The 27,397-nt window shown below is 38.3% G+C and overlaps 1 protein-coding gene across 2 annotated transcripts; it reads left to right on the forward strand.

Annotated features, from left to right (window-relative positions):
* The first annotated feature begins 579 nt into the window (after positions 1 to 579).
* Positions 580 to 27,397, forward strand: LOC106869210 (integrator complex subunit 8). 2 transcript variants are annotated; one of them, XM_089337925.1, is made up of 27 exons: positions 580 to 840; positions 1,605 to 1,751; positions 2,088 to 2,190; positions 2,891 to 3,037; positions 3,720 to 3,785; positions 5,004 to 5,064; positions 5,850 to 6,023; positions 6,848 to 6,940; positions 7,674 to 7,817; positions 8,428 to 8,525; positions 9,503 to 9,638; positions 10,454 to 10,518; positions 10,720 to 10,892; positions 11,691 to 11,824; positions 12,333 to 12,443; positions 12,986 to 13,187; positions 14,156 to 14,265; positions 14,927 to 15,011; positions 15,718 to 15,848; positions 16,322 to 16,381; positions 16,889 to 16,950; positions 17,506 to 17,624; positions 18,356 to 18,459; positions 18,637 to 18,687; positions 19,387 to 19,525; positions 24,784 to 24,827; positions 25,704 to 27,397. In XM_089337925.1, exons 1-27 carry the CDS (start codon positions 711 to 713, stop codon positions 25,818 to 25,820), a joined length of 3,006 nt encoding a protein of 1,001 aa, XP_089194051.1. In that variant the 5' UTR covers positions 580 to 710; the 3' UTR covers positions 25,821 to 27,397. The 2 variants fall into 2 exon arrangements, with proteins under 2 accessions (XP_089194051.1, XP_089194052.1); XM_089337926.1 differs by having other exon boundaries at positions 17,509 to 17,624.

Consider the following 27,397-nt stretch of genomic DNA (forward strand, 5'->3'; position numbering starts at 1 on the left):
TTCTCTTAATTTTCTTTCTTTGCCCTGTCTCTCTTTTTTTTTTTTTCCTTATCAAAAGTTATTTTCACTTTGATAAAAATTATTCTTACCACAATACCATTTAAGTAAAAAAAAAAAGATAGGTCCCTTTGCTATGGGAGGTAACTCTTACTTTTTCTTTCCTTCCAAACAACTTCTGCTCTTAAAAAAAATCATCAAAGTTTATATTAATTTTTAGTTATTTTTCGAGAACATATCACATTAAAGACAATATAAGATCTTGTTACTCTTACATTTTTAAAAACGTTTCTTTATTGACATTAAACGAATTATGTAAAACAATGCCGTTACCGAACAAGACGGTTGTTCCGCCACCCGGTTTCGATTCCCGGTTATAGCCATTTCAATTTAATTAGTTTTCATTTGGTCTTTAGTTTTTAATGCCGTTTGTAAAAGTTGTTCACATTATAGTGGTTTAATTTTCTTCCCAACAATATTCTAAGCTTCATGTTTTAGAAAGAAAATAGAATAAAGCACTTAAAAGAACACAACATACGAATTTACTAAGAATGTGAACTATGTGAATAGTTATCTAACTTTGTATGCAAGTGTGTTTTTGAGACGAACGAACCGGGTGTTAATTCTTTGTAAAACCATAAAACCTAGGAATATACCAATTAATGGCATAATTAACTCTTAATTCGCTGTTATTTCACAACATTCCTTAAACAATGAGTGAATGTGTAATGTCTTCGTCAGGCCGACCGAGCATGGGGCCTATAACCCTGCCTGCGGTCGCCTGGTTTGAGTTCCTCTTGGACGAATCTTTACTCGAAAAACATTTAAAAGAACTGAACCCAGGTACGTTTGTCATATTACACAATACCGCACAGTTTCGTTTGCTATCACATCACTGAAAACCATTGTTATAATAACACTCAATAGCTTTGTTTAATATTACCCAGTGTTACTATTATAATATTATGAAGCTTATTGCTATGATATCCAATATTATTGCCTGTTATTACTCAATATCATTGTTATGAGATCACCAAATATTGTTTTAATATCACACTATATCATTGTCTAATATTACTCGATTTCAGAGGTGCCACACTCAATATCAATGTTGTGATATCGCACAGATCATCTCTGAGCAGGTGTACAAATTCTAGTATAGTAGAATGTGAAAGATGAAATCGGTACATATATTGGACCATTTAACTTATTGAATGAGTTAATGATATTATTATTGGTATAATATATCGATATTATTGTTTCAATATAGTAATATTTCTAAAATACGTTGACCTGATTTCCATATTAGCATGTTATAAGGCGGCGCGCTGACAGTATCGTTAGCACGCCGGGCAAAATGCTTAGCGGTACTTCGTCCGTCTCTACGCTCTGAGTTCAAATCCCACCGAGGTCGACTTTGCCTTTCATCCTTTCGGGGTCGATGAAATAAGTACCAGTTGAGCACTGGAATCGATGTAGTCAACTTAGTCCCTCCCTACAAATTTCACGCCTTGTGCCTATAGTAGATAAAATTATTAGCATGTTATGTTGACATTGTTGAGTTGTTCACTTCTAGTTTCTTCAACTGTTTCCATTTTCTTTTAAAGATCCAACCCCAGGACAAATGATAGTCCATTTCATGCAACAGGCTGAAACTCACAGCAATGCTGCCCTCCCTACTCACAATAAAACCAATTCAGAATTGAGTAACAACCATACAGGATCTGTGGACATCAAATCAGAGGATATTCCAGGTAAGTCATTAAACACAAATTTTCTTTTTCTGTCCGATCTGGCAATGTTCCTACAGATGGATGCCCTTCTTAATGCCAACCACTCCAAGAGTTTAGTGGATCCTTTTTACATGCTACAGGAGCCAGTCAAGGGGCACTGGCATCGACCACTGAAATCTCACAGCTGTAGGACAATACACGATTAATTCAAAACAATGTGAATGTATAAGCATTGCATTTGGTAGAGTAATCTGAACGTTAATGGATTAAGAGAGTCAGTCATATAGTATTGAATGTAGAAATATAAATTGTCTAATGCTTTCTGATATGGTCTTCTGTTTTATTTTCTGCTACCAGAAATAAAGCTGCCAGGGTTTAACAAAAAGGTCAAAGCCTTGAAGATTCTTGCTCTGAAAGTTGCTGCATTTCTTCAGTGGGATTTGGAAGTTTTAAGTAAAAGGTTTGTATCAGAACTGTGTTTCTTTTGTAGCTTCTTCTGTCCTTGTTACAAGCCCCTAATTCGTTAGCATTTAAACCAGCCATGTTTGGCTCAAATATTCTACCTGTTCTATGTTCAAACCAGTTAGATCTGGCCTCTCATACCTACCCTACAATATCATTCTAAAGATAAACACTCACATCATTGAAATCTTGAAGCTATGAGATAATGAATGATTAATTCAAAACCCTGAGAATAAATAAGCATTACATTTGACAGAAATTTGTGTGTTAAAGGAAGCCTCTACATGGTTCCTCAACTTGCTAGAAATAACAGGTTGAACTGAATCTCCTTCAAATCACACACCTTACCTTAGTGAATCGCGAAATGATACATTGAATAATGTAGTCTTAGATACACTGTCCCTAAAAAAAAAATAGCGTGGCCACAGTTGGAATTCTTTTGATTATAGGTCTGCTCAATCAGGATTGATCTGGGACTAAAGACACCTACTTAATGAATGGTGACAGTAGTGGTGGTGGTGGTGGTCTGTGATGATTGAAAGTGATTTTGCTTAATCATTAGCAATTATCTTAACTACTTTATGAATGTAAGGCTCTCATTCTTCTATGAAAACCATTTTCATTAACAATATATGTTTCACTGGTGGTTTATAATAATGTCTTTCTGTTTGTCGTATTTTGTTCCTTTTTCTTTACAGCCTCCCATTAACCATGACTCAGACCTTGCTGCTTGAACTGGTGCGGACGTGTGTGGGTAGCGGAAGCATCGAGAAAGTTAATACGGTTCAGGATTACGACAATTTGAGTGATGAGGCTGCATTTTCCATGCAGCTCTTTCACAGATGGTAAATATCTTATACATACATACATACACATATATATATATATATATATATATATCATCATCATCATCATCATCATCATCGTTTAACGTCCGCTTTCCATGCTAGCATGGGTTGGACGATTTGACTGAGGACTGGTGAAACCGGATGGCAACACCAGGCTCCAGTCTGATTTGGCAGAGTCAGACTGGAGCCTGGTGTTGCCATCCGGTTTCACCAGTCCTCAGTCAAATCGTCCAACCCATGCTAGCATGGAAAGCGGACGTTAAACGATGATGATGATATATATATATATATATATATATATATATATATAGGGTGGCCCAAAAGTAGGTTTACAGTTGTTCAACTATCTCTTTTGCTTTCATATATTAACAGTTTAGATCTTAATTATAAAAAAAATATGAAACCATTATTCTATGCTAATTTAGTTAATTGTAAGATAGAAATTTAAATGTAATAAAATATTTTAAAAGAACATAATCTTCTCATATATATATATATATATATATAAATATATATATATACTCGTGTTTGACCTGTATCAGGCCGACAGCAGTGTGTGCAGCAATGACAAACTGCATGAATTGGCCAACAAGGCCAAGTCTTGTTTGAACACCGTCAGATCTGGACAAGGTTTGTAACTAATGCATATATTTACCTAATTATTACTCTTTTTTTCCAGGAGTATCGAAACAGTTGTTATGGATACTTTTCCCAACCGTCCACAAAAGACAAGTTTTGTATCTGTGTAAGTGTTTCTTTTCTAAATGGTTTTAAACTGATTTCAGGAAAGATTTACAGCAATCACATATATTAACATTATTACTATTCACCCTTTTAATGTGGAGAAGCCATATATCTCCTCTATAGCATGACCCCTCTTCTGGCCCTTCTATCATACTTTAGTCTCTCAGCGCCTGACACAAAGTCACTTCCCCTTTCTAATTGCCCCTTCCCCACTTAATCATGGGGGCTTTTCTCTTTCCTGTTTTTTTTTTCTGTCTTGCAACTTACTTGGTGACCTCACTTGTTCCAGAGGCATGAAAAAAAGCACCCTGTATGCACTGTAAGGTGATTGACATTAGGAAGAGCATCCAGCCATAGAATACAGGCCAAAGCTGACAGTGGAGCTTGGCACAACACTGCAACTTGCTAGATGCTGTCAAGCCGTCCATCACATACCAGCATGGAACATGGATGTTAATGATGATTTTATATATATGGTGTCACACAAAACGCATCCAGTCCACACTGTAAAGTGGTTGGCATTTGGAAGGGCATCCTACTGTAAAAACACCATGCCAAAACTGACCTTGCCTGTGCTTGTGCCATGTAAAAAGTACTCTACACCCTGATGAGTGGTTGGTGTTGGGAAGGGCATGCAGCTTTAAAAACCGTGCAGCCAGTTCCTGTCAAACTGTCCAACCCATGCCAGCATGGAAGGTGGACATTAAACGATATATATATATCAATCATCGTTTAACATGCCCTTTTCCATGCTGGCATAGGTCAGACAGTTTGACAAGAACAGATGATCCAAAAGGCTGCAATAGGTTCTATGTCTGCTTTGGTATGGTTTCTACAGCTGGATGCCCTTCCTAATGCCAACCACTCCACAGAATGTACTGGGTGCTTTTTTTCATGACACCAATACTAGTTAGGTCACCTAGCAAGTTTCAAAGACAGAAAAACAAAATAGGAATTTCAAAAGAAGTTTCTATAAAACTAGCTTTTAAACATCGAATGGCTATGGTGGGGTTCCACCAGAATAGAATAGTAATCAAAGGGATTCGAAGGTAAAAGAAATGGTTCAGAATCACTGGGGTGGAGTCTACCTCGTTGATGCTTGCAGATTTACTGTTGATGTCTTGTGTAGTCTTATGTTTTAATATGAACAATTAAATGACTGCTGATGTAGGTTTTAACTCTTTTTTTTTTTATTTTTATTTTTTTTTTATTTTTGCAGACCTGGAGTACAAGAAACTATGTTTACCTTGGCAGGTATCAATGAATCTCTAGTTCGTCTTGTAAGTCAGGCATTCCTATATTCCATGATCACCACCACCGTTACTGAATGTCGTTTCAGAGGTCATCATATTTGACCTCACTTTTTGAAATATTGATTGTGTGTGTGTGTGTGTGTGTATCTTTTCTCTATTACTTGTTTCAGTCATTAGACTGTAGCCATGCTGGGGCACCACCTTGATGATGAAATTTTAGTCAAACGAATCAACCCCAGAACTTATTTTATAAAGCCTCATACTTATCCAATTGTCAAATCACTAAGTTACAGGGATGTAAACACACCAACACCAGTTAAGCGATGGTGGGGGCACAGACACAAAGACACACACACATAATGGGCTTCTTTCAGTTTCTGTCTTTCAAATCTATTTACGAGGCATTGGCCATCCTGAGGCTATAATAGAAGACACTTTCCCAAGGTGCCACACAATAGGACTGAACCCAGAACCATGTTGTTGGTTCTTACCATACAACCTCACCTGATATGTATGCATGTAAATATGTGTGTATATTTGTATGTATATCCATGTGTGTGCATATATATGTGTAGATGTAAATATTAAATCTTTCATCCCTAAACATAAAGTTAATTAGTTCTAAAATCTAGAATCTCATAAACAATGACAAATGTACACATTTAATTAATATCACTTTCTCTTTTTAATTACTTTTTGTTACATTCCCCAATTACATGTTAACTACATTTTAAAATTACCTTTATTACATTTTTCTTACCTTATTCTTTATTTTAAGTTATGTTTATTTTATTTATTTTTTTTTTTTCCAGTTGAAAGATCAAATAAAAAGTTCTGTTGAAAATCTGCAGACATTTCTTCAGAGTTGTCGGAATCTTAAAGTTCCAACATTATCGTATTTTTCGATTCCTACTGAAAATACCGATCCATTGGAGAATCTTTCTGAACACTGTGTCAATATTTCGGTGAATGAATTTAAAACTCAGGTAATTAGTTTAGTTGATGAATTTCTCTTCAAATTGCTACAGTAATTGACACAGCACAGATATCTTTATATCTTTATCAAGAAGACTAAGATAGGATCTATGGCCCTCACAGGTCCTCATAGGAAGTTGTTTACAGCCCAGTCTGTAAAGTGGTTGGTGTTAGGAAGGGCATCCATTTGTAAAAACTATACCAAACAGACCTTACTGATGCTGGTGCCATGTAAAAGGTAACCATCTGCTCTGTAAAGTGGCTGGCATTAGGAAGGTTCAGTATTGTCTCCTTTATGTTATCCTTCAGTGTTGAATTTTATGTTATTGAAGCTACCTTTATTCACCTCAGGTTTTCTATCTGAGTACCCTAATATTTAGTCACAGTCATGCCAGGGTAATAACTGGGTACCTTAAATAGCTAGCCACAGCCATGCCAGGGTAATAACCTAACTGGTACCCTAATATAACCCTTAGTGGTTAGTGTGTTGGACTCATGATTGTAAGGTTGTGGTTTTGATTCCTGGACGGAGCGATGTGTTGAGTTCTTGAACAAAACACTTCGTTTTATGTTGCCCCAGTCCACTCAGCTGGCAAAAATGAGTAATCCTGCAACAGACAGGTGCCCTGTTCAAGTGGGGAGTACATAAGCCATGGAAACCAGAAAATCAGCCCTTATGAGTCTGTATGACTTGAGAAAGAAACAAAAAAAAAAACATTCTAGTCACAGCCATGCCAGGGTGATAATCTAACTGGGTACCCTAATATCTTGTCACAACTATGTCAAAGTAATATAGAAAATATATTTTAAAAATGGTTTATGCAATGTTTTTCAGGTGTCCTATTCTTTGGGAATGTACTTTTTCCATTTAGAAGAATATTCTGAAGCATATGAAATGTTCAAGATCACAGAAGAATCTTTTGTACCAGTGAGTATGTCCTTTAATTCTTTTACTTGTTTCAATCATTGGACTGTGGCCATGCTGGGGCACTGCCACAAAAGATTTCAACTAATTATATGAACCCCCTTAATTCTTTGGCATGCATTCTGTTTCATGATGCCATGTAAAAGCACCTGTGTGGTGCCACATAAAAGCACCCAGAACACACTCTGTAAAGTGGTTGGTGTTAGGAAGGGTATCCAGCTGTAGAAACCAAGCCAAATTAGACTGGAGTCTGATGCAGCTTCTCAGCTTGTCAGCTCTGGTCAGGCTGTCCAACCCATGCCAGCATGGACAACAGATGTTAGATGAGGAGGATGATGATGATGATGATGATGGTTATATATATATCTGTTTTATTATCATTATTTATATTTATGTGTGTATGTTGTGTTATCAATATGTATGTATGCCTATTGTACAAAGAATAAATCCTGGGGTTAATTTCTTCGACTAAAGGCGGTGTTACAGCATGGCCACAGCCACATTCTGTGTCATACTGAATCTCCTCCAAGAAATACGTTAAGGGTACATGTATCTGAGGAGTGCTCAGCCACTTGCACGTTAATTTCATGAGTAGGCTGTTCTGTTGATCAGATCAACTGGAACCCTCGTCGTCGTAACTGACGGAGTGCCGTAGTAATATATGAGTATGTCATAATATGTATGTGTTGGTTTATATTTGTAATTACATCTGTGGATGTCCAATTATCTGTTGCAGCGAGGTTACTACTGTCGAGTGAACGATGAACATCTGAGAGGCTATCTGGTTGCCTGCCGCAATATGTTGTCTGTCTCGTTGCCTTCTTCATACACCCTGTCTCATTTTGAAAGAGCAGAAGAATCAAAAACCAAAAACTATGAGGTAAGAAGCACACATTCTTATATATATTTGTTGAATGATACAAGTATTAATTTTCAATGATATTGAGGTCTACCTCTTTTGTTGTCATACGTAGTTTGTCTCTGTATATGCATATGTATATATATATATATATATATATATACACACACACACACACACACACATCTGAGGAGAATGGAAATATGTAATTAAATTAATTTAATTATAATTAATTTAATCTCTTCCATGTTTTCTTACATGTTGGTGTTACCATTTGAAATGATCGTATGCATGGATTTAAATTTTTTTTAACTTTTAACGTCTTCTCCATCTGTAATTGTTTGTTGAGTTTATATAAAACTGAGTTCTATAAATGCTCATAATACACCTTATATATATATATATATATATATATATGTTTATGCTCCTCATTCCTTTCTGTAGAAGAGCTTAGGCTCGAAACCTCAAAGACACTTCCTTTTTTCCTGAGCATCAAACTAATACACCTTGTCTATTGTTCCCTCACCTATCCCTGTCTTTGTTTTTTGTACAATATTGAACCTTACACACACACACACACACACACACACACACACACACACACACATATAATATCTCTCTTATTTAACAGGGTTTAATTGATATTCTCATGGAGGACAATATTAAAAAAGAACTTTCTAAAGAATACCGTCACCAATTGTTCGAAGAAATCAGTCGGAAACCAGTAAGGTATGTTCTGGTTTAAAGAATGTCTTTTGTCGTATATAATGCTTATATCTTTTATTGTTTGGCAGAATTGATAGACCTTTGAACAAAATACCTTGTGGTATTACGTTGTTTTCTGTTCTGAATTTGATTCCTACTAAGGTCAGCTTCACCTATTTCCTTTCCAGGGTCAACAGAATAAATACCAGGCTATGGGTTTTGGATTAGTGCATATATATATATATATATATATATATATATATATATATATATATATATATATATATACAAGTAAGGGTATATGGCTTAGAGGTTAGGGTGTTGCACTCATGGTTATGAGATCATGGTTTCAATTCCCATACCAAGTGTTGCTCTGTGATCACTTTTGCCATCTGACATGTGTCACACTGGACAGGCAATGCCAATTTGATGGCGGGCATGAACTAATGTCCAGCACAAACATTTGATCACTATAAACAAATTATCTTTCTGGGTTACTCAGCAAGAGTGGAGGCACAATGGCCCAGTGGTTAGGGCAGCGGACTCGCGGTCATAGGATCGCGGTTTCAATTCCCAGACTGGGTGTTGTGAGTGTTTATTGAGCGAAAACACCTAAAGCTCCACGAGGCTCCGGCAGAGGATGGTGGCGAACCCTGCTGTACTCTTTCACCACAACTTTCTCTCACTCTTACTTCCTGTTTCTGTTGTGCCTGTAATTCAAAGGGCCAGCCTTGTCACGCTGAATATCCCCGAGAACTACGTTAAGGGTACACGTGTCTGTGGAGTGCTCAGCCACTTGCACGTTAACTTCATGAGCAGGCTGTTCCGTTGATCGGATCAACTGGAACCCTCGACGTCGTAAGCGACGGAGTGCCAACAACTCAGCAAGAAGTCTACCGAACCCTCACCTGTAATCTACAAGGGGTAGTCCACAATTTACTTATATGTATTTCTATATCTGTTCATCCACTTATGATTCATCTATCTGTCTTCTATGTCAGTGATATCAGCATGTTGAGTTTCCAAGTGAATGCCTGTAACATTGTGTCGGAGGTGATGGATGGGAAAGTGGTGATATCAGCATTTATGGATGAGATGCGAAGTGAAGGACAGAAGGGAGCAGAGTTCCTTCTATCTGTAAGTTTGCTAGCATTAATCTGCTTCTTTGTTTATTTTCTGATTCAATTATTATTATTATTGTTGTTGTTGTTCTTAATGATATTGTTATGGCAGCAAGCTGGTTGAATCATTAGCATGCTGAGGAAATTGCTTCGTGGCATTTTTTTTCTAGCTTTTCATTTTGAGTTCAAATTCTGTGAAGGTTGACTTTGCTTTTCATCCTTTTGGGGTCAATAAAAATAAGTACCAGTCGAGCATTGGGGTTGATGTAATTGACTGGCTCCCTTCTCCCAAAATTTCAGTCCTTGCGCTATATTTAGAAACAAATTCCGCTGAGGTTGACTTTGCCTTTCATCCTTTTAGGGTTGATGAAATAAGTAGCAGTTGCATACTGGGGTCGATGTAATCGACTTAATCCCTTTGTCTGTCCTTGTTTGTCCCCCTCTATGTTTAGCCCCTTGTGGGCAATAAAGAAATAAGAATAGTTAGCATGTTGGACAAAATGCTTTGCAGCATTTCATCCATCTTCACATTCTGAGTTCAAATTCTGCTGAGGTCAGCTTGGCCTTTCATCCTTTCAGGGTCAATAAAATAAGTACCAGTTGAACACTGGGGTCAATATAACCAACTTACCCCCCTCTCCGAAATTGCTGGCACTGTGTCAAAATTTGAAATCATCATCATTATTATTATTATTAAGGTGGCAAACTAGCAGAATCATTAATCCACTGGACAAAATGCTTAGCACTATTTATGTGTGTGTCTGTGTTTATAGATTTATATTTTTGTGTGTAAGTGTGGATATTCATATAAAATATGTTTGTTTATTTCAGGTGTTATCGCATGCTATCAAAGCCTCAAATGATACCCAAAGAGAATACCTGAAAGGGTTTACAGGGTGAGTTGTACTATTTAATTCCTTCTAATGTTATCTGTCCACCATGTAACAGCACATTACATGTGTCTGTGTTGTCATCATCATCATCACCTCTCTATCCTGTTCACTGCATTCACTATTCCACATTCCTCTGTCCTCTGCTGTTGTCCACTCTTCCTCGTTTCTCACCTGTTCCTCTTTCTTCTTCTCTCTCTTCCCCAGGTACCTTGCTCAGCTTTTGCCAAGAGAAACGAAGTTTGTCGCTCTGCTCACGAAAAGCGATGTTTACTCTTACCTGACTGAAACCGAACGTGTCGAAATGTTGAACTTTGAAGACAGGGAAGATGTCTTCTGCGAGGAAATTTCCTGTGATTATGGCACGATGTCTTACCCAGGTATGTTTTCTGCAGAAAATTTCTCACAACAGAATAGCTGCCAGTCATTTACCATTTAATATTAGTGATATTAAAAGCGGTGAGCTGGCAGAAGCGTTAGCACGCTGGGCAAAATGCTTAGCGACATTTCGTTCGTCTTTATGTTCTGAGTTCAAATGCCTCTCAGATCAACTTTGCTTTCCATCCTTTCAGTACCAGTTCAGCACTGGGAGCGGGGGGGGGGGGGGGGTGCAATCTAATCAACTTACCTCCCCCTCCTCCTCCAGTGGATAATACAATTATATTATATTACAGAAAATGAGTCTAGATGGTCACTTTTGGAATATTGGTTGAGTGAAGTTTGACTGAGTACATACGTGCCATAGGTCAGCTTCAAATGACCTACTGACCTATGGCTGAAGAGCACCAAACGTTGCTGCCTCAAGACCTATTGACCTAGGGTTAAACAGCACCATGTGTTGTAGCCATAAATCATACCACCACTCCTCTCATCACACTGATCACAGAGCCTCAATGTGGTTATTAAGTCTGCTGGAAATAGCAGCCAAATCCTTTTCAATTCATAACCAAAGAGGATGGCCATGTTAGACAGTGTAAGTCCTGGGTTGACTAAAAGCTAGGATGTTCATGGCTGGAAAGCCTTTGATCATAAGTCTGTTTAATCAAAGGTGACATGGAACAACATAATTCACATACCTTCTCTGGGTTGTGTTAATTTCTTATAAAACCTCTTTCTGTGTATCTTTGTCTTTTAATTCCTTCATTTCTTCAATCTTTTTTCTTTGTTTTTTTTTTTAGATTCTGTGTCGGCGGTCAGTGAAGCGGAACGACAAATCTTGTACGAGTGCAATCCACAGAAGGTCGAAGATTTGATCATTAAACTGACGCAGAAGTGGGGGCGACATCCAAACCAAATAATGGCCCTCACTGATGTAAGTGATTCTTTCCAACTCTTTGTTGTTGTTGGCAACAATTACTAGGAAGTCATTATTATGTAGTTACCTGAGACTATACAACCTGTATATCAACCAAATCTTACACAGTCTTCATATCTGCCAAATCTTATACAGTCTCTCGTCATCATCATCATCTAATGTCCGCTTTTCATGCTGGCATGGATTGGACGGCTTGACAAGGAACTGACAAACTGAAGGGCTGCGTCAGGCTCCAATATCATCATTGACATGGTTTTTATGAGTGGATGCCCTTCCTAAAACCAACCACATCACAAAATGTACTGGGTGCTTTTTACATGTTACTGGCGCTAGTGAGGCTGCCATGAAATTTGCAAGACAGGAAAGAACAGAGGAAATCTTATCCATGTTCTATATCATCAATCAAATCTTATACAGTCACTGCATCAACCAAATTCCATTTAGTTGGATGTAATGTTAAATTTGTTTTTCTTTTCTGATGCATTTGTTTTCTTTGTTTCAACAGTGGCAAGTCCCTAAACCACTGCGGCAAATGCTGGAGAGTATGCCATCTAGTATGCAGCAAACGTATGCTTATATATTGGTGGGCAAATCACGCCATTGCCTAAAGCTGAAGGTATGTCACATGGATTTCTACACTCATCGTCATCGTCGTCATCATTGTCATCATCATCATCATCATCACCACTGTTTCCTTACTGTGACTTCTTTCATTCATCTAACTGCTCATAGTTACAAAGAAGTAATTAAAAGAACAGAGTCCACTTTGTTTTTTGTTTTTTTCTCCCTTTCCATGTTTGTATAGTCCCAGATAATCTTAATTTGCTTAAAAGACTTGACAGTCATGGTTGAAATGTCTTAACAACCGTTATTGTGCTATTTTCTTCTTCAAACTGCAGACCTGAGGAAAACAAAAGTCCATTACTACTTTCAGTTCTCCACAAATATACACATGCCAGTAACTTCTGCCTACCGAATTCAATTACAAAGCTTCGGTTGGCCCGGGGCTATAGCAGAAGGCACTTGCCCAAGGTGTAAATTTATAGACTCTTTCAACCCATTTCCATTTTTTTAAATCTTTGTTTCTAGTTTTTTCTTCTGTGATTACCCATTTGTATTTTCTCTCTTTCTCTCTCTCTCTCTCTCTGTTGTGATCAGGCCTACAACATGGCACGGGACTTGTTAACATCTGCCATGATGGCAATAAAAGACTACAACTTTGCCCTCACCAAGCACCATCAGTATCAGATGCTGTTGGTTGACCTGTATCAGGCCGACAGCAGTGTGTGCAGCAACGACAAACTGCATGAATTGGCCAACAAGGCCAAGTCTTGTTTGAACACCGTCAGATCTGGACAAGGTTTGTAACTAATGTTGTTCTCTTGTTGCTGTTGTTGATATTATTATTATTATTATTATTATTATTATTATTATTATTAGTCTATCTTTACGTTCTGAGTTCAAATTCCACTGAGGTCGACCTTGCCTTTCATCCTTTTGGGATCAATAAAATAAGTAACAGTTGAACACTGGGGTAAATGTAATCGACTTATCCCTTCCTACCCCCAAATTGCTACCCTTTTTGGTAAAATTTGAAACCATTATTATTATTATTATTATTATTATTATTATTATCATTATTATGTCTATGGCGGCGGGCTGGCAGAAATGTTAGCACACTGGGCGAAATGCTTAGTAGTATTTCATCCGTCACTATGTTCTGAGTTCAAATTCCGCCAAGGTCGACTTCACCTTTCATCCTTTCGGGGTTGATAAATTATGTACCAGTTGTGTGCTGGGGTCGATGTTATATCACCAGCATCATCACCATCATCCTTATCATAATTTTCATTATTACCACTTCATCATCGTTATCATTATCATCACCTACCTTTATTATCAACATTCACCACCACCACCATCTTCATCAGTAACAGCAGTATCAATACTGTGACCACCACTTGCCTCACAACCACCACCACCACCACCACCATTATTCTTAGTTCTAATTATGTGGTATTTAGTAGTTAAGAAATTCACCTGGATAGGACGCCAGTCAATCACAAGTGACTTTCCCCACTAAGTTGCAGGAAAGGATGTATTGAGTCAGGGCTGAACTGGAATTACACAATGATAACTTCAGTTAAATATTTGATCATAGACATGTGTTCAATCGAGACTGACCTTGGGTTAAACAACAACAACAACATTTAAATATTTTTTATCATAGATGTATGTCGAATTAGGACTGAGTTGATTATAGAGGTGTGTTGAGGTAGGGGTTTAACAACAACCAACTCCAGTTCCCTATTTTCTTTGATGTTTTAGACACCCCTCCGACACCCGAAGTTGTGGAACAAGCTGCTGTGTTCTTGCTGAATGTCAAAGACTGGGAATATCTCAGTAATATGGAAGGTTCCAGTAATGGTTTTATTGAGGTAAGAAGGAACGCAAACTATTTATTCCACATTATATCACATGTTGGTCAGGGTGTATATATATGTGTGAGTGTGTATACATATACCATTTGTTTTATTTGACTTTACCTTATTTTTAACTGTGTATGTGTGTAGTTTCTTCAAAATTACATCCTGTTTCTGTGTGTGTGTGTGTGTATTTTGTCATTGTCGTCATCATTTTACTGCCCACTTTTCTATGCTTGCCTGGGTCAAACAGAATTTGTTGACTCAGATTTTCGAAGCTGAACATTTCCTCATGGCCAGACATGTTTTTGTGGAAAATTGGATATGAGTGGAGATGCTCTTTTACAACTATTGAGCAATGTCAAGACAAGGAGACAAACACACACACACACACACATGCACTCAATAGGCTTCTTTCAGTTTCCATCTACCAAATCCATTCACAAGCCATTAGTCAGTCCAATACTACAGTAGAAGAAACTTGCTCAAGATGGCTTGCCATAGGAGTGAACTTGAAGCCATGTGGTTCAGAAGCAAACTTTTTATGACAACCAACTAATTGTCACATATTATATTTATAGATATAGATATATTTATATCAGTTGAATAAAGTTAAAACATGGTCTGGTTTTCACGATTTTTTTATATATGTATTATTTCAAACATATCTCTGTAGGTCAGTCTTCTTTTGGCAAGGGCTTGTAAAGAAATCAATGGAACCAAGACTGCTCGTAAACCAGCTCGAGATTTCTGGGAAGCAGGTATGTTGCTTTGACTTCAGTTATTTTGTTTTTTGATGCCATGTCATATTTCTAGCATAATGTGATTTCAGCTTAAATTCCATGAATTATGTTTTTAGCTCTCCTTCATAACTTTTTATTATCATCATCATTATTATTATTATTATTATTATTGTTATTATTATTATTATTATTATTATTAAGGTGGCAGAATCATTAGCACACTAGGCAAAAGGCTTAGCAACATTTCATCTGTCTTTATGTTCTGAGTTCAAATTCCACCGAGGTTGACTTTGTTTTTCATCTTTTCGGAATTGATAAATTAAGTACCAGTTGAACACTGGGGTCAATGTAATCGACTCATCTCCTCCCTCAAAATTGCTGCCCTTGTGGCAAAATTTGAAATCACCACCACCATCACCACCACTATTATTATTGTTGCTGTTGTTGTTGTTGTTAAGAAGGTGGCAAGCTAGCAGAACTGTTAGTACACCGGAGAAAATGCGTTGTTGCGCACTGAGGTTGACGTAATTGATGAGACCCCTCCCTCAAAATTTCAGGCCTTGTGAAAGGATTATTATTATTATTATTGTCTCCATTGAAAGTGTTTTACTGTTGGACTAGTGTGATTTGTCTTCCATGTCTGATACCATAACCAAGAGTTTTTTTATTAATTTATTTATTGATTTTTTTTTTTTTTTTTTTTTTTTTTGTTAATGGTCTCTAGTGGGGAATATCTTTTCTGACAATCTTTCTCAGAAAAGGTCGATTACAGGTCGTGAAACAATGATACATCGGAACAATTCTTTGGCAGTGATGTCAAAAGAAAGTTTCTGTCAGTTTATCAAGAAAATCAAGGTAGGTATAATCTGTTGAGCACTTTTTCTTTTGTTTACTTGTTCATCATCATAATCATCATCATCATCATCATCATTGTATTAATGTCTATTTTCCTTTGTGGTAGCACACCTGTTGCTGTCTTCATTCCTGATCTCTCTCTCTCTCTCTCTCTTCAGGTAACCTTGTACTTCTTCTACAGCAAGACACTTGTTCCCCTCTCTCTCTCTGTCTCACTATAACCTTTCATCAAGGTTCCTTGTACTGTGGTTGTTGAGTCCCTTATCTTCTTAGTTCACGTCTTGCCTTTTTCTCAGTATTGTTTTTACAGTCAGATAGCACTCTAGATGCATCTACCATTTTAATGCATGGACAGGATGTCTTTCTGTTAGTTCTATGTTCTATTTATTATTTTACAAAATTTCCCTTAAATTCATTGAAAGATGATCTCGAAAAGCTAAACCTAATGTTCATCAACTAATTTTCTTTTACAGGAACCAACCATACTTAGTTTCTTAATTTCTTGTTTGACCAAACTGTACAATATTTTGAAGGTTAGTAACCAAATTTTCTCAGGTTTTCTCATTTCAATAAGTTTTCTTGTAAATGTCTTCTCTCCATAAACTTTCTCCAAATTTTATAAATAGAAAAAAAAACAACAAAAAACAAAAGACAAATTAGAACTAAATAATTAGAGTAGCATCACTCCTGAACACTATTACAATACATGAAAAAAGAAGAAAAAAAAACTATTGTCAAGGGACACTACTCTGAGATATTTCATGTAAATTTATTACCCTCTCCTACCATTGATTCACATCATAATGTGTGTGTGTGTATGTATACACATACACACACACATGTTTCAACAGATTATACATCATGACAGAAGAACTGTCGTAAATCTGCATCCAATAGCACTATGAACACTCCCTGCAGAAGATGCAAATAGCCACGATAGCAAAATGTGTATAAGTAACAAATGGTATATATATGTATGTATGTATGTATATTGTTAATGACTATTTTAGTTTGATAACTTCTTTGTTTATGTTTTGTAGGATAACATCAGCAGTGAAATCTTCAGCAATTACATCACCATTTGGCCAACCAATATAAACAAGTAAGACTGGTTTCATGTATTTCACATCAAATATTTGGACACAAAGAAACAAATCCATGTTTCTGATGTGATGTTTGTAGATATTAAAGTGTGTGATATTGAGCAGTGAAATCTTTACAAAAAAAACAAAAGACAAATTAGAACTAAATAATTAGAGTAGCATCACTCCTATAATAAATGCCAGTGTGTATTTATATAGGCTGTCTCTTGCAAAGAGACAGTCTTATTACATTATCTCCTGTGGTTACTATAAAAAAAATAATTGTCCTTTTCTAAATTTCAAAAGAGATTGATAGAATAAGTATTCGGCTTACAAAGAATAAGTCCTGGGGTTGATTTGCTTGACTAAAGGCAGTGCTCCAGCATGGCTACAGTCAAATGACTGAAACAAGTAAAAGAATAAAAATGTTTGTTTTTATGTTATACTTTTGTTGAGTACAAATTTATTATTGTTAAGCAAGAATATTGTTGACAGTGACTTCGAAGTTTCAGCATGATATTGTGTAGTGCAAATCTCTCCAATACATATACATATGTGGTTATTTTATCTTGCAGTAGCAGTGCCATGGATACAGCTGCCTTAGCTGAATGTGTGTCCCTTCTAATGCACCATGCTTTATCTCAGGATCCCTTAAACCCATCATGGTTGAGAACAGAAGCAGACATTCAGTTTGGTAAGATTCCTTGTTCTTTGTTTTTCATTTGCCTTGTGATTTGGTGTTTGGGGGGGGGGGCACAAGCTTGGTTGGTTGGATGGTCATGAGATTCGCTTTTTCATTGATGAAATTTTGGGTTCAGACTCACAGTGTAGGCACTTCTACCATAAGTTCTTCCTTCCACTTATGATAAAAAAACGAAGTGTCCCTTTTAACATAGCTTCGGGTTACCCAAGCTTTATAAGTGAAACAATAACAAAGAATTTAGTAAAATAACTTATTTATCATTCAGCTAGTGTTTGGAGCCTTAATTGTGACTAAGGTTTGGTGGAAGATTGTAATTCAGAACTTATGAAAACAAAACATTTGTACTACAGAGCCAGAGCCATTTTCAGCCGGGTTAAAGGAGATACATGGCTACCTCAGTAGGAGAGAGGAGAGAAAAGATGGAGAAAATGTGACAGTGGGGATTGTAGACTCAAGATATAGGGAGATGTATATAAATAAGGTTTGTCAGGGGTTTATCAGGGACAGACTATGTGCAAGGGTAGGGACGTAAACGACATGCCTTTATGGCCTTGATTTTATTTGGCTAGAAAGTATGTATGTGTATATATATATATATATGTGTGTGTGTGTGTTTGTATGCATGCATGCATGTATGTGTGTGTGTACACACAAACACATACTTACTTACATACATATATATATATATATATATATATATATATATTGAATCTTTTCTGCAGCTCACAATCAATATAGCTGTGCAATGAAATATTACCTGGAAGCTGGTCTTGCTGCATCAAACTACTTTTCCATTCCAGTACCTCACCCTATATATGATGAACAGGTAAGTTAATTAGTTTCTCTTCTGTCATGATGAATGATCTGTTGAAACAACCAAGTGTGTGTGTGTGTGTATAAGATTTCTGTAACATATATTTCTTTCTTCAGTTCCTCATAATCAATAAAGAAAATATTTTGAAATGTTCAGTCCATCTTTTTTTTCTCTTATTTTCCCAAACAGGTCTACAGAAAGATGATCAAATGTTGTTCCTATCTCCAGTGTCACACACAGGTATGGCATTACATTACTCTCACATTAGTTAGCTACCTGTCTGTCATAGTCTAATTGTTTTGCAGTCATACTTACTTTGGTCACACTTTATGTATCTGCCACACTTATATTGTCTGTTAGGGACACTGACATGGTGTACCCATGACGCTCACAGTGTCTGTGCACCACACTCACCTTCTGTTGTTGGTGCTTCCAGTACATTCTGTAAAGTGGTTGGTATTGGGAAGGGCATCCAGCTGTAGAAACCAAGTCAAAGCAGACTAGGGAACAGTGGTTCCCAACCCTTTTATTTAAATGAGTTTTCCCACAGACCCCTTTTAATATCCTTGTCCTTATGTGTGTGTATATATATATATATATATTTGTATGTGAAATTTTGAATTTAGATCACGGACCCCCAGTGCTATCTTTGTGGACCCCAGGTTGGGAACCACTGCTATGGAACCTGGCGTGGGCCCTGGCTTTGCTAGAATGGAAAACAGACATTAAATGATGATGATGATGATTGTGTATCTCATTTATTGTCTCTGTTGGCCAAACTCATCTGTGATTTACATATTGCCTGCTGGCCTCACTTGCAGTGTGTATCTGCCGCACATTATCAAATGACAGGATGATGGTGATGACATTTGCGATGACACTGATGAAGATGATGATGCTGCTGCTGTCCATAATGTCGTGTTTCTTTCAATCGAACAGGTTGCCATCCTTTGTCAGTTTCTTGAAAACATTGACTACACGACGGCGTTCAAAGCCCTTCAAGAGACGACCATCTACGATGCCCAAGACATCTACTACTACTTCATCTGGGACCTCAGCATTCTGGAATTCCTCTCACGTATCCTTTATTTATTTATTTATTTTTTTTTTTTGGTCACAAACCACCTGAGACACATCATCTTCAGACTGCATTTCTAATTAAATGTTGTTGTTGCTGTTTTAGCCCTAGGTCGATCCTCATCTTGTAGACTTGTAACCAGAAATTTCCTGGCCATGAACAAAATGTCTTCTTTTCACACAGTATATCTAGGACTACATTATCTAATGTACAATTTTTTTTGTAAGACAGTGTGTGAAATGATGAAGATTTAACTGCTATTTCTATTTCCTGTGTTGGCTCTTCTACCATTGCTGTTCACTCCAAGTCAGCTTTGAACTATGCTGTCTCTTTTTATTCATACATAATCTATATAAATTCACCCTCTTGTCATACCCAGGAACCACACACATATATATATATATATATATATATATATATATATATATATATATATATATACATATACATATATATACGATGGGTTTCTTTCAGTTTCCATCTATCAAATCCACTCACAGCTTTGAAATCCACTCACAGCTTTGGTCAGCTTAGGGCTATAGTAAGAGACATGTGCCCAAGGTGCCACTCAGCAGGACTGAACTCAAAACCACATGGCTGTTGAGAAGCGAACTTCTTAAGCACATAACCAACACACGCACACACACACACACACACACACACACACACACAACTGAGCCCACTTGCTGATATGCACATGTACATACTTAACACAGATGTGCACCCCCCGCCCCTACACCTCAACCAGATGTACATAACAACTGAATCATCATCTAACCGTTGTTGTTGTTGTTAAGTCAGCGCAAAAATACCAGATAAGTTGTTGACTCACAAATTACAAACACACGCCAATGTGGTTGTCGTGGTGATTATGAAAACAGTAGCAGTGACATACCTTTATAAGGATTAAGGCAGAGGTGGTGTCGTCAGCAGCGGCAGCAGCAGCAATGATTGTTGTTGTTGTTGTTGTTGTTCAGCTTGAACGCAAATAGAATCTGACTATTAGCTATGTTTGTCCGAAACGTTGGTCTTTTGACCTGTTTCTTTAGAAATTTCAAGTGTTTGAATCTAAATTTGGAGAAATACGGAAAAAAAACTGAGACTCTCTACCATTCTATATTATTATATTTATGTTGTTATTATTATTGTTGTTGTTGTTGTTGTATAAAAGATGTTTTCTTTAAGTAAACAGGAAGTGTTATTCCGGTTTCTTTTCATCTCCACACCTTAGGTAATGCTCGCAGGCTACCATTTCCTTCTGACCAATATCGGTTGATTACCATGTAAAAGAAAAACCACTTGGCACCAGAAACTAAATGGCTTCATCTTTTGCCTGTTGTTGTTATTATTATTATTATTATTATTACTATTATTATTATTATTATTATTATTATTATTATTATTATAAAGTCATCCTTCCGGGGGTCGATAAAATAAAGCATCAGTCAAGTACTGGGATTGATGTAATTTGATGACCCCTACTGCCCCCACTCCCAATCTTAGACCTTGTGTGTATGTTAGAAGCAATTATTATTTCAACTGGCAGAATCATTAGCACGCCAGGTACAAATGCTTAGCAGCATTTTGTCCGTCTTTATGTTCTGGGTTCAAATTCTGCTGAGGTTGACTTTACCTTTCATTGTTTTGTGGTTGATGAAATAAGCGTCAGTTGAGCCCCGGGGTTGAGGGAATCAACTTACTCCCTCCTCAAAATTGCTAGCTTTGTATCAAAAATTGTAATTATTATATTTATTATTATGAAGTGCTCCCTTCTGGGAGTCAATAAAATAAAGTGCCAAGGTTGATGTAACTCAACCCCTTTCCATCCCCGATCCCAATTTTAGGCTTTTCTGTGGATGTTCGAAAGGATTATTATTCAAGCTGACAGACTCGTTAGAGCATCAGACAAAATGCCTTGCAGGATTTCTTCTCACTCTTTAAATTTCAAGTTCAAATCCTGCTGAAGTCAGCTTTGCCTTTTGTCCCTTTTGCCTTGATGAAATAAGACACCGGTCAAGTATTGAGGTTGATTTAATTGATTAACCGCCCCCTCTCCTCAAAGTTACTGACCTTGTGCCTAAATTAAAAAGAATTATTATCAGGTATGTTGATCCAGAGGTGTTGGTTTCAAGTGGATTGAGACCATAGAACCAACCAGAGGTGGCTATCGCAGGTAGATTGATATCATCAGACCAACCGGAGGTGATGGTCTCAACTGAATATCTAACCCCCACCCCTGTTATATTTATGTAATTTCTTGTTGTGTCCGTGGCGTAGTAGATGGGTGGTAGAGTCGGTAGGATGTTGGAGGAAATAGTTTGTGGTATTTGGTGACAATGCTGACAGACTGAGATCAAATCCTAACCAGGCCAACTTTGTATTTTATCCTCAAGAGGGATAAAACGTATGAGGGTATGCTGAAAAGTTCCTGGCTTTAAAGGTATCTTGAAAGGCCTGGCTGGAGGCCCAACCTTCCAAGTTCTTTTATAAGTCTCACAAAAACTGAAGGACCGCTGCAATAAGTGTGTGAATCTGAGAGGGGAATATGTTGAATAAAATCATAATTAACTGATCCTCCTGTATTTTCTTTTGCACAAAGTTAGGAACTTTTTAGTACTCCCTTGTGAGTACTTTTCACCAAAATAAGAACTAACACAATCGCCACCATTTGCAGCATTACTGCCCTTCCTTCCATGACCACTGCTTGCGACCACAACTTTCAGCAAGACTGATAATGCTACCGTTTCCACCATCACCAACATCACACCGTTGTCACTATCAGTAACGATGGTACAAACACTGCCTCTGATTCCATATTCCTTGCCCACCCTACCCCACCCCAGCTCTCCACCCATCACCATTACTATCATCATCCCCACCAACACTGACTACTATCACTACCACCACTACCACCATCATCATCATCATCATCACCATAGCAGAGGATCTTCTTCCAACCCCCCTCCCCACCTCTCTCTTTCTCACTCTTTCCTCTTCCACTTTGCAGTTCAGAAGACATCGTTATTCTGCCCCACCGTTATTATTGTTGTTTTTGATGCTGATGTTGTTGTTTTTGTTATTGATGCTGCTTGTGTTGTTGTTGTTGTTGATGTTCCTTGCCTTTCTTCTTAATTACTTCGTTACCAGTGACTCTCACGTTACCTGGGAGGAGTTTCCTTTTGATAACCTTTTGTCATCTTCTTCTGCCATTGTTGTTGTTGTTGTTATGCCCCCTTAGCATAGTCACGTGTTCTCCCCAATTACTGTAAAGATTGACTATTGTATTTCATTGACCCCAGCTGACAGTTTGATAGAAATGGTACAGTGCCAGACTAAATGCTTTGGCTGGCTCGAGGCTGTAGTTGAACACAGGATAACAGGGTGGGCGCAGCCATTGACTGGAACTGTTTATAGAGAATTACAGAAAAGAAAGGTCGGCTGTGGTGTCAATTACTTGGGACAGACCTGTGTTAAGAAGCTTGGTTCCGTGGGATTGAACACGGAACCATGTGATATGGAAGCAAACTTAATACATGTCCACCCTAAGTAATTGACACCACAGCCGACCTTTCTTTTCTGTAATTCTCTATAAACAGTTCCAGTCAATGGCTGCGCCCACCCTGTTATCCTGTTATAGCACCTAAGCCACCCACTAGACAGCCACTCAGGATGTAGCAATCTAGATATAGCTGTTACCCATCCAACCAGCCACTCTGGCTTTAGCACCTATCCACCTGCTAGACAGCCACTTTGTTTATAGCCCATTTCCCCACCCTGTCCACCCTAAATGTAGCCCCTCCACCACTTATCCACTCTGGATGTAGCCTCCATCCACCTGGCTATCTACCATTCCACCCTGGATATAGTGCCCCCCCCCCCACTTCCCAACATCTATCCTTCCACCCTGGATGTGGCCACCCTTAACCACCTCCAGCCACTCTCACTCCAGCTGCAGAACAAACGAATTTATCTGAAAAACAAATCGGTGAAGAGAATATTGTTTTTCCTTTATTTATCTTCTGGTTTTATTTTATACCCATATAAATATATACACAAATATTTTATGCATACACACATACACACACAGATATGTATATTCCCCACGTACTCTCACTGCCTCCCCCTTCACTCCCACCAATCTGGTTTTCACCATGGGAGTGGCTGTTACTGCTTTGAGGATATTTTAGTCGTGCAATCAGGAAATAGTTAGCAGAATTAACTTGGCTAATTTATCAACGGCATCAAGTGCTTCCTCACCACCACCACTGCTACTGCTGCTATCACCCCCCCCCCCCACCACTGCTTTGTCTGTGGCTTTTACAGCTTCTTTTTCGAACTTACCATCATCACCATCACTATCACCATTATCATCATCATTAACACAACCGTTGCCATAATTATCATTCTTCATTATCATAATGTCTGTTTTTATGATGCTAATGGAACCGATTTTCTGCAGAATATATTTCCACATCTCTCCCTCCTCCTCTCCCCTCTCCCTCCTCCTCTCCCCTCTCCCTCCTCCTCTCCCCTCTCCCTCCTCCTCTCCCCTCTCCCTCCTCCTCTCCCCTCTCCCTCCTCCTCTCCCCTCTCCCTCCTCCTCTCCCCTCTCCCTCCTCCTCTCCCCTCTCCCTCCTCCTCTCCCCTCTCCCTCCTCCTCTCCCCTCTCCCTCCTCCTCTCCCCTCCCCCCCCCCCCTCTCCCCTCTCCCTCCTCCTCTCCCCTCCTCTCCCCTCTCCCTCCTCTCCCCTCTCCCTCCTCCTCTCCCCTCTCCCTCCTCTTCCAGGACATGCTGTAAAATGGTTGACATTAGGAAGGGCATCTGGCCATGTGAAAGTATTGGGTTGTTCAAAACGTTTGTGCCAATTTTTAAAGGAAAGAAAAAAGTCAATAAATACTTGAATTGACTTGAGGTGGTTTCATGGCAAATAAGTCGAAAGGTAAGCTACAATAAATCGGCACAAACTTTCCGGACAACCCAATAGATATTATAGCATGATGCAGTTCTGTGACCTTTCAGATCCTGTCAAACTATTCTGCCTGTGCCAGCATGGAGCAGGGCTGTTGAATGGCAATGATAACGATAATTCACTCTCTGTTAGAAACCCTTAATTCTGAACTATCTATGAAATTGAGCCCCTTGTTTATGGTCAAAATTTAAGCCTCGATTCCCCCATACAATTGTTTACATCTTTGATTTCTCAAATATTTTGTTTCTGAAATTGTTTAATGTGGAAGATTATATTCTTTAACGAGCAGATTTACATGCTAAACGAGGAGAACAGGTTAAGAAACAACAAGTCGTAAGTATTTACTTTCTTCAGTTTCATTCTTTTCCACAACTCTCAGAGCATGAAGTGCTCCTCACGAATGCACGTTCGTGAGATTGTGATCTGGAAACAGTTTTGAGTAGGAAGTTTTGAAAGAGAAGTATGAACATGCTTCTCTCAGTTTCCATCTACCAAATCCACTCACAAGGCTTTGGTCGGCCCGAGGCTATAGTAGAAGACACTTGTCCAAGGTGCCACGCAGTGGGACTGAACCCAGAGCAACCATGTGGTTGGTAAGCAAGCTACTTACCACACACCCACTCCTACGCAATATATACACACACTGAAAAAGCACACCGCAAACTGCGACAAATAATAAAACAGAAATAGAGTTTTCAAAATTTATTGTTTCTGTGCAGCCGGGTGATTAGGGTCCCCTAGTCTAAGGGTTATATCGATTGCGGAGTCATTAGGCCAAATCCTTGCAACATCTATTTTTGCATGGTCATCAACAAGGGACATAACTCTCCTGAACGACTCTAATCTCCATTGTCTTATTTGTCCAAATATTCGATCAACTTACGTTATTAAAGTTATCTCCCTTCTTTGATTTAGATTCTAAATACCTTTTCCCTGAGGGAGATTTTTTTATTTGCCACCAGTTGCTCGACTGATTGAAAAATGTCAACTCACAAACTGGTTTTGTTCCGTGTTTCGCAGTTGGGTGGTTATTGATATTTTTTCTTTATTTTTTGTGCCAATGGCTGTGGCCAAGCTGTAGCATTGTCGTTATTTCTTTTGAAAAACGTCCGTTTCTAATTTTTTTCCTTTGATTTCCCTTTTTTTTTTAAAATTCTTGTTTTTAACGAAACGTTTTCTTTATTTTTTTTTTCTTTATTGTTGTTTCAGATGAAAGCTCTGGGCCAGATGGATTTGAATGTCTGCAACCCTGAAGACATTCTGCAAGAAGCAACTCAGCACCGCAAGAACAACTTCCTTCGTTCACTGGCCAAATTGTACTTATGATGATGACGACGACGACGACGATGATGATGATGATGACAACAGTGATACACAAGTAGCAAGAGAGAAGGAAAGAGAGAGGATGATGGTGGTGGTGGTGGTGGTGGTGGAGGTGCTTGAGAAAAGGCACGAAGGAGAAGTGGACAGCAAGAGAAAGTGGAGACGACGGTGGGGGTGCGGGTGTGGGGTGGAGATGAGGGGAGGAAGAGGATAAGGGCGATGTGGTGTGTGTGTGTGGGTGGAGGGGATGAGGGTGGTGGGATCATCTTGTTGGTCCCAAATTGATGATACTTGAGAAAAGTTTGAAGTCTTCTCTGTGACACTAAGTTTTGTTGAAACACATTACCAACTTCCTGCCAATGATTGATACATTAGTAGTAGTAGTAGTAGTAGCAGCACTACTACTACTACTACTAGTCTTACTATCTCTGCTTGAAGTTCTCTTCATGACACAAATCTTAACAATATTTTTTTTTTTCTGGTCTTTCATTATTTCCAGACAAAAGAAGTTTTTGTTGTTTCCAAAACATTAAAAAAAACAACAACAACAACAACAACAAAGAAAATGAACATAACAACAGCAGAAAACTTTCAACTCCCCTCCCCCACTCTCGCCAACATCTTTCTCTTCTTTCATTATTGTCTTTGTTTATTTAGGTTTTTATGTTTGCATAAGCCTTTCTACTATTGGTCAAGGCCTGAAATTTGGGGGAAGCGGACTAGTCGATTACATCACCCTCAGTGCTTCAGTGGCACTTAATTTATCGACCCCGAAAGGATGAAAGGCGAAGCCATCCTTGGCAGAATTTGAACTCAGACCATAGCTGCAGATGAAATACCGCTAAGCATTTTGGCCAGCATGCTAAAGATCCTGCCAGCACACCACCTTAGCATACATAATAATAATAATAATAATAATCTCATCCACTGGCATGGTGCCACATCCCTCATTACTGCATCATCCCCCCACCTCTCAGTTGTGGTGGTCTTTTCTTGCAAGTTACTTGGTGACCTCAGCCAGTGTTACATAAAAAGCATCCAGTACTCACTGCGAAGTAGTTAGTGTTGGGAAGGTTATCCAGCCATACAAATCATACCAAAGCGGATACTTGGAGCTTGGCACAGCCCTCTGGCTCATCAGCGTCTGTTAAACCAGCCAACCCATTTCGTCATGGAAAACAGATGTTAAACAGGGATGAGGATAAGAGACTCTAGAACTGTGATGAGTGGGGGGGGGGGGCCTTTACTCCTAGTTTAGTATAGTAGGGTGCAGCATAGGTTACTTATCCTTAAATCAGAGATGTGGATGCAATACATCCAACAGAGTGGATGCCTCTAAAGCTAATCAAGGACCCTGGGTGGGGTGTTAGGAGTGTTAAACCAGATAAAGGATTCAGCAATGCTTGTGAAGACAAAAGCATTTCTCTCTCTGTCTCTCTCTCTTTCTTGTTCTTTCTGCCTATTTTAATTTTTAATCCACTTTTGTAATTTTATAATCATTGTAACAAACAAGTATCACAGTTCCATGATTATTTCTCATTAATCCATCAACTCATTAAAGAATTATTCACACTAACTCA

This window comes from Octopus bimaculoides, chromosome 20, assembly GCF_046866305.1.
Source record: "Octopus bimaculoides isolate indiv1 chromosome 20, ASM4686630v1, whole genome shotgun sequence".
Classification (NCBI taxonomy): Eukaryota; Metazoa; Mollusca; class Cephalopoda; order Octopoda; family Octopodidae; genus Octopus; species Octopus bimaculoides.

Coding starts and splice junctions, on each gene's coding strand:
- LOC106869210 (XM_089337925.1), top strand. CDS start 711: ATGAGTGAATGTGTAATGTCTTCGTCAGGCCGACCGAGCATGGGGCCT. Junction 10,893..11,690: donor TGGCACGATGTCTTACCCAG/GTATGTTTTCTG, acceptor TTTTTTTTTTAG/ATTCTGTGTCGGCGGTCAGT. Junction 12,444..12,985: donor GCCATTGCCTAAAGCTGAAG/GTATGTCACATG, acceptor TGTTGTGATCAG/GCCTACAACATGGCACGGGA.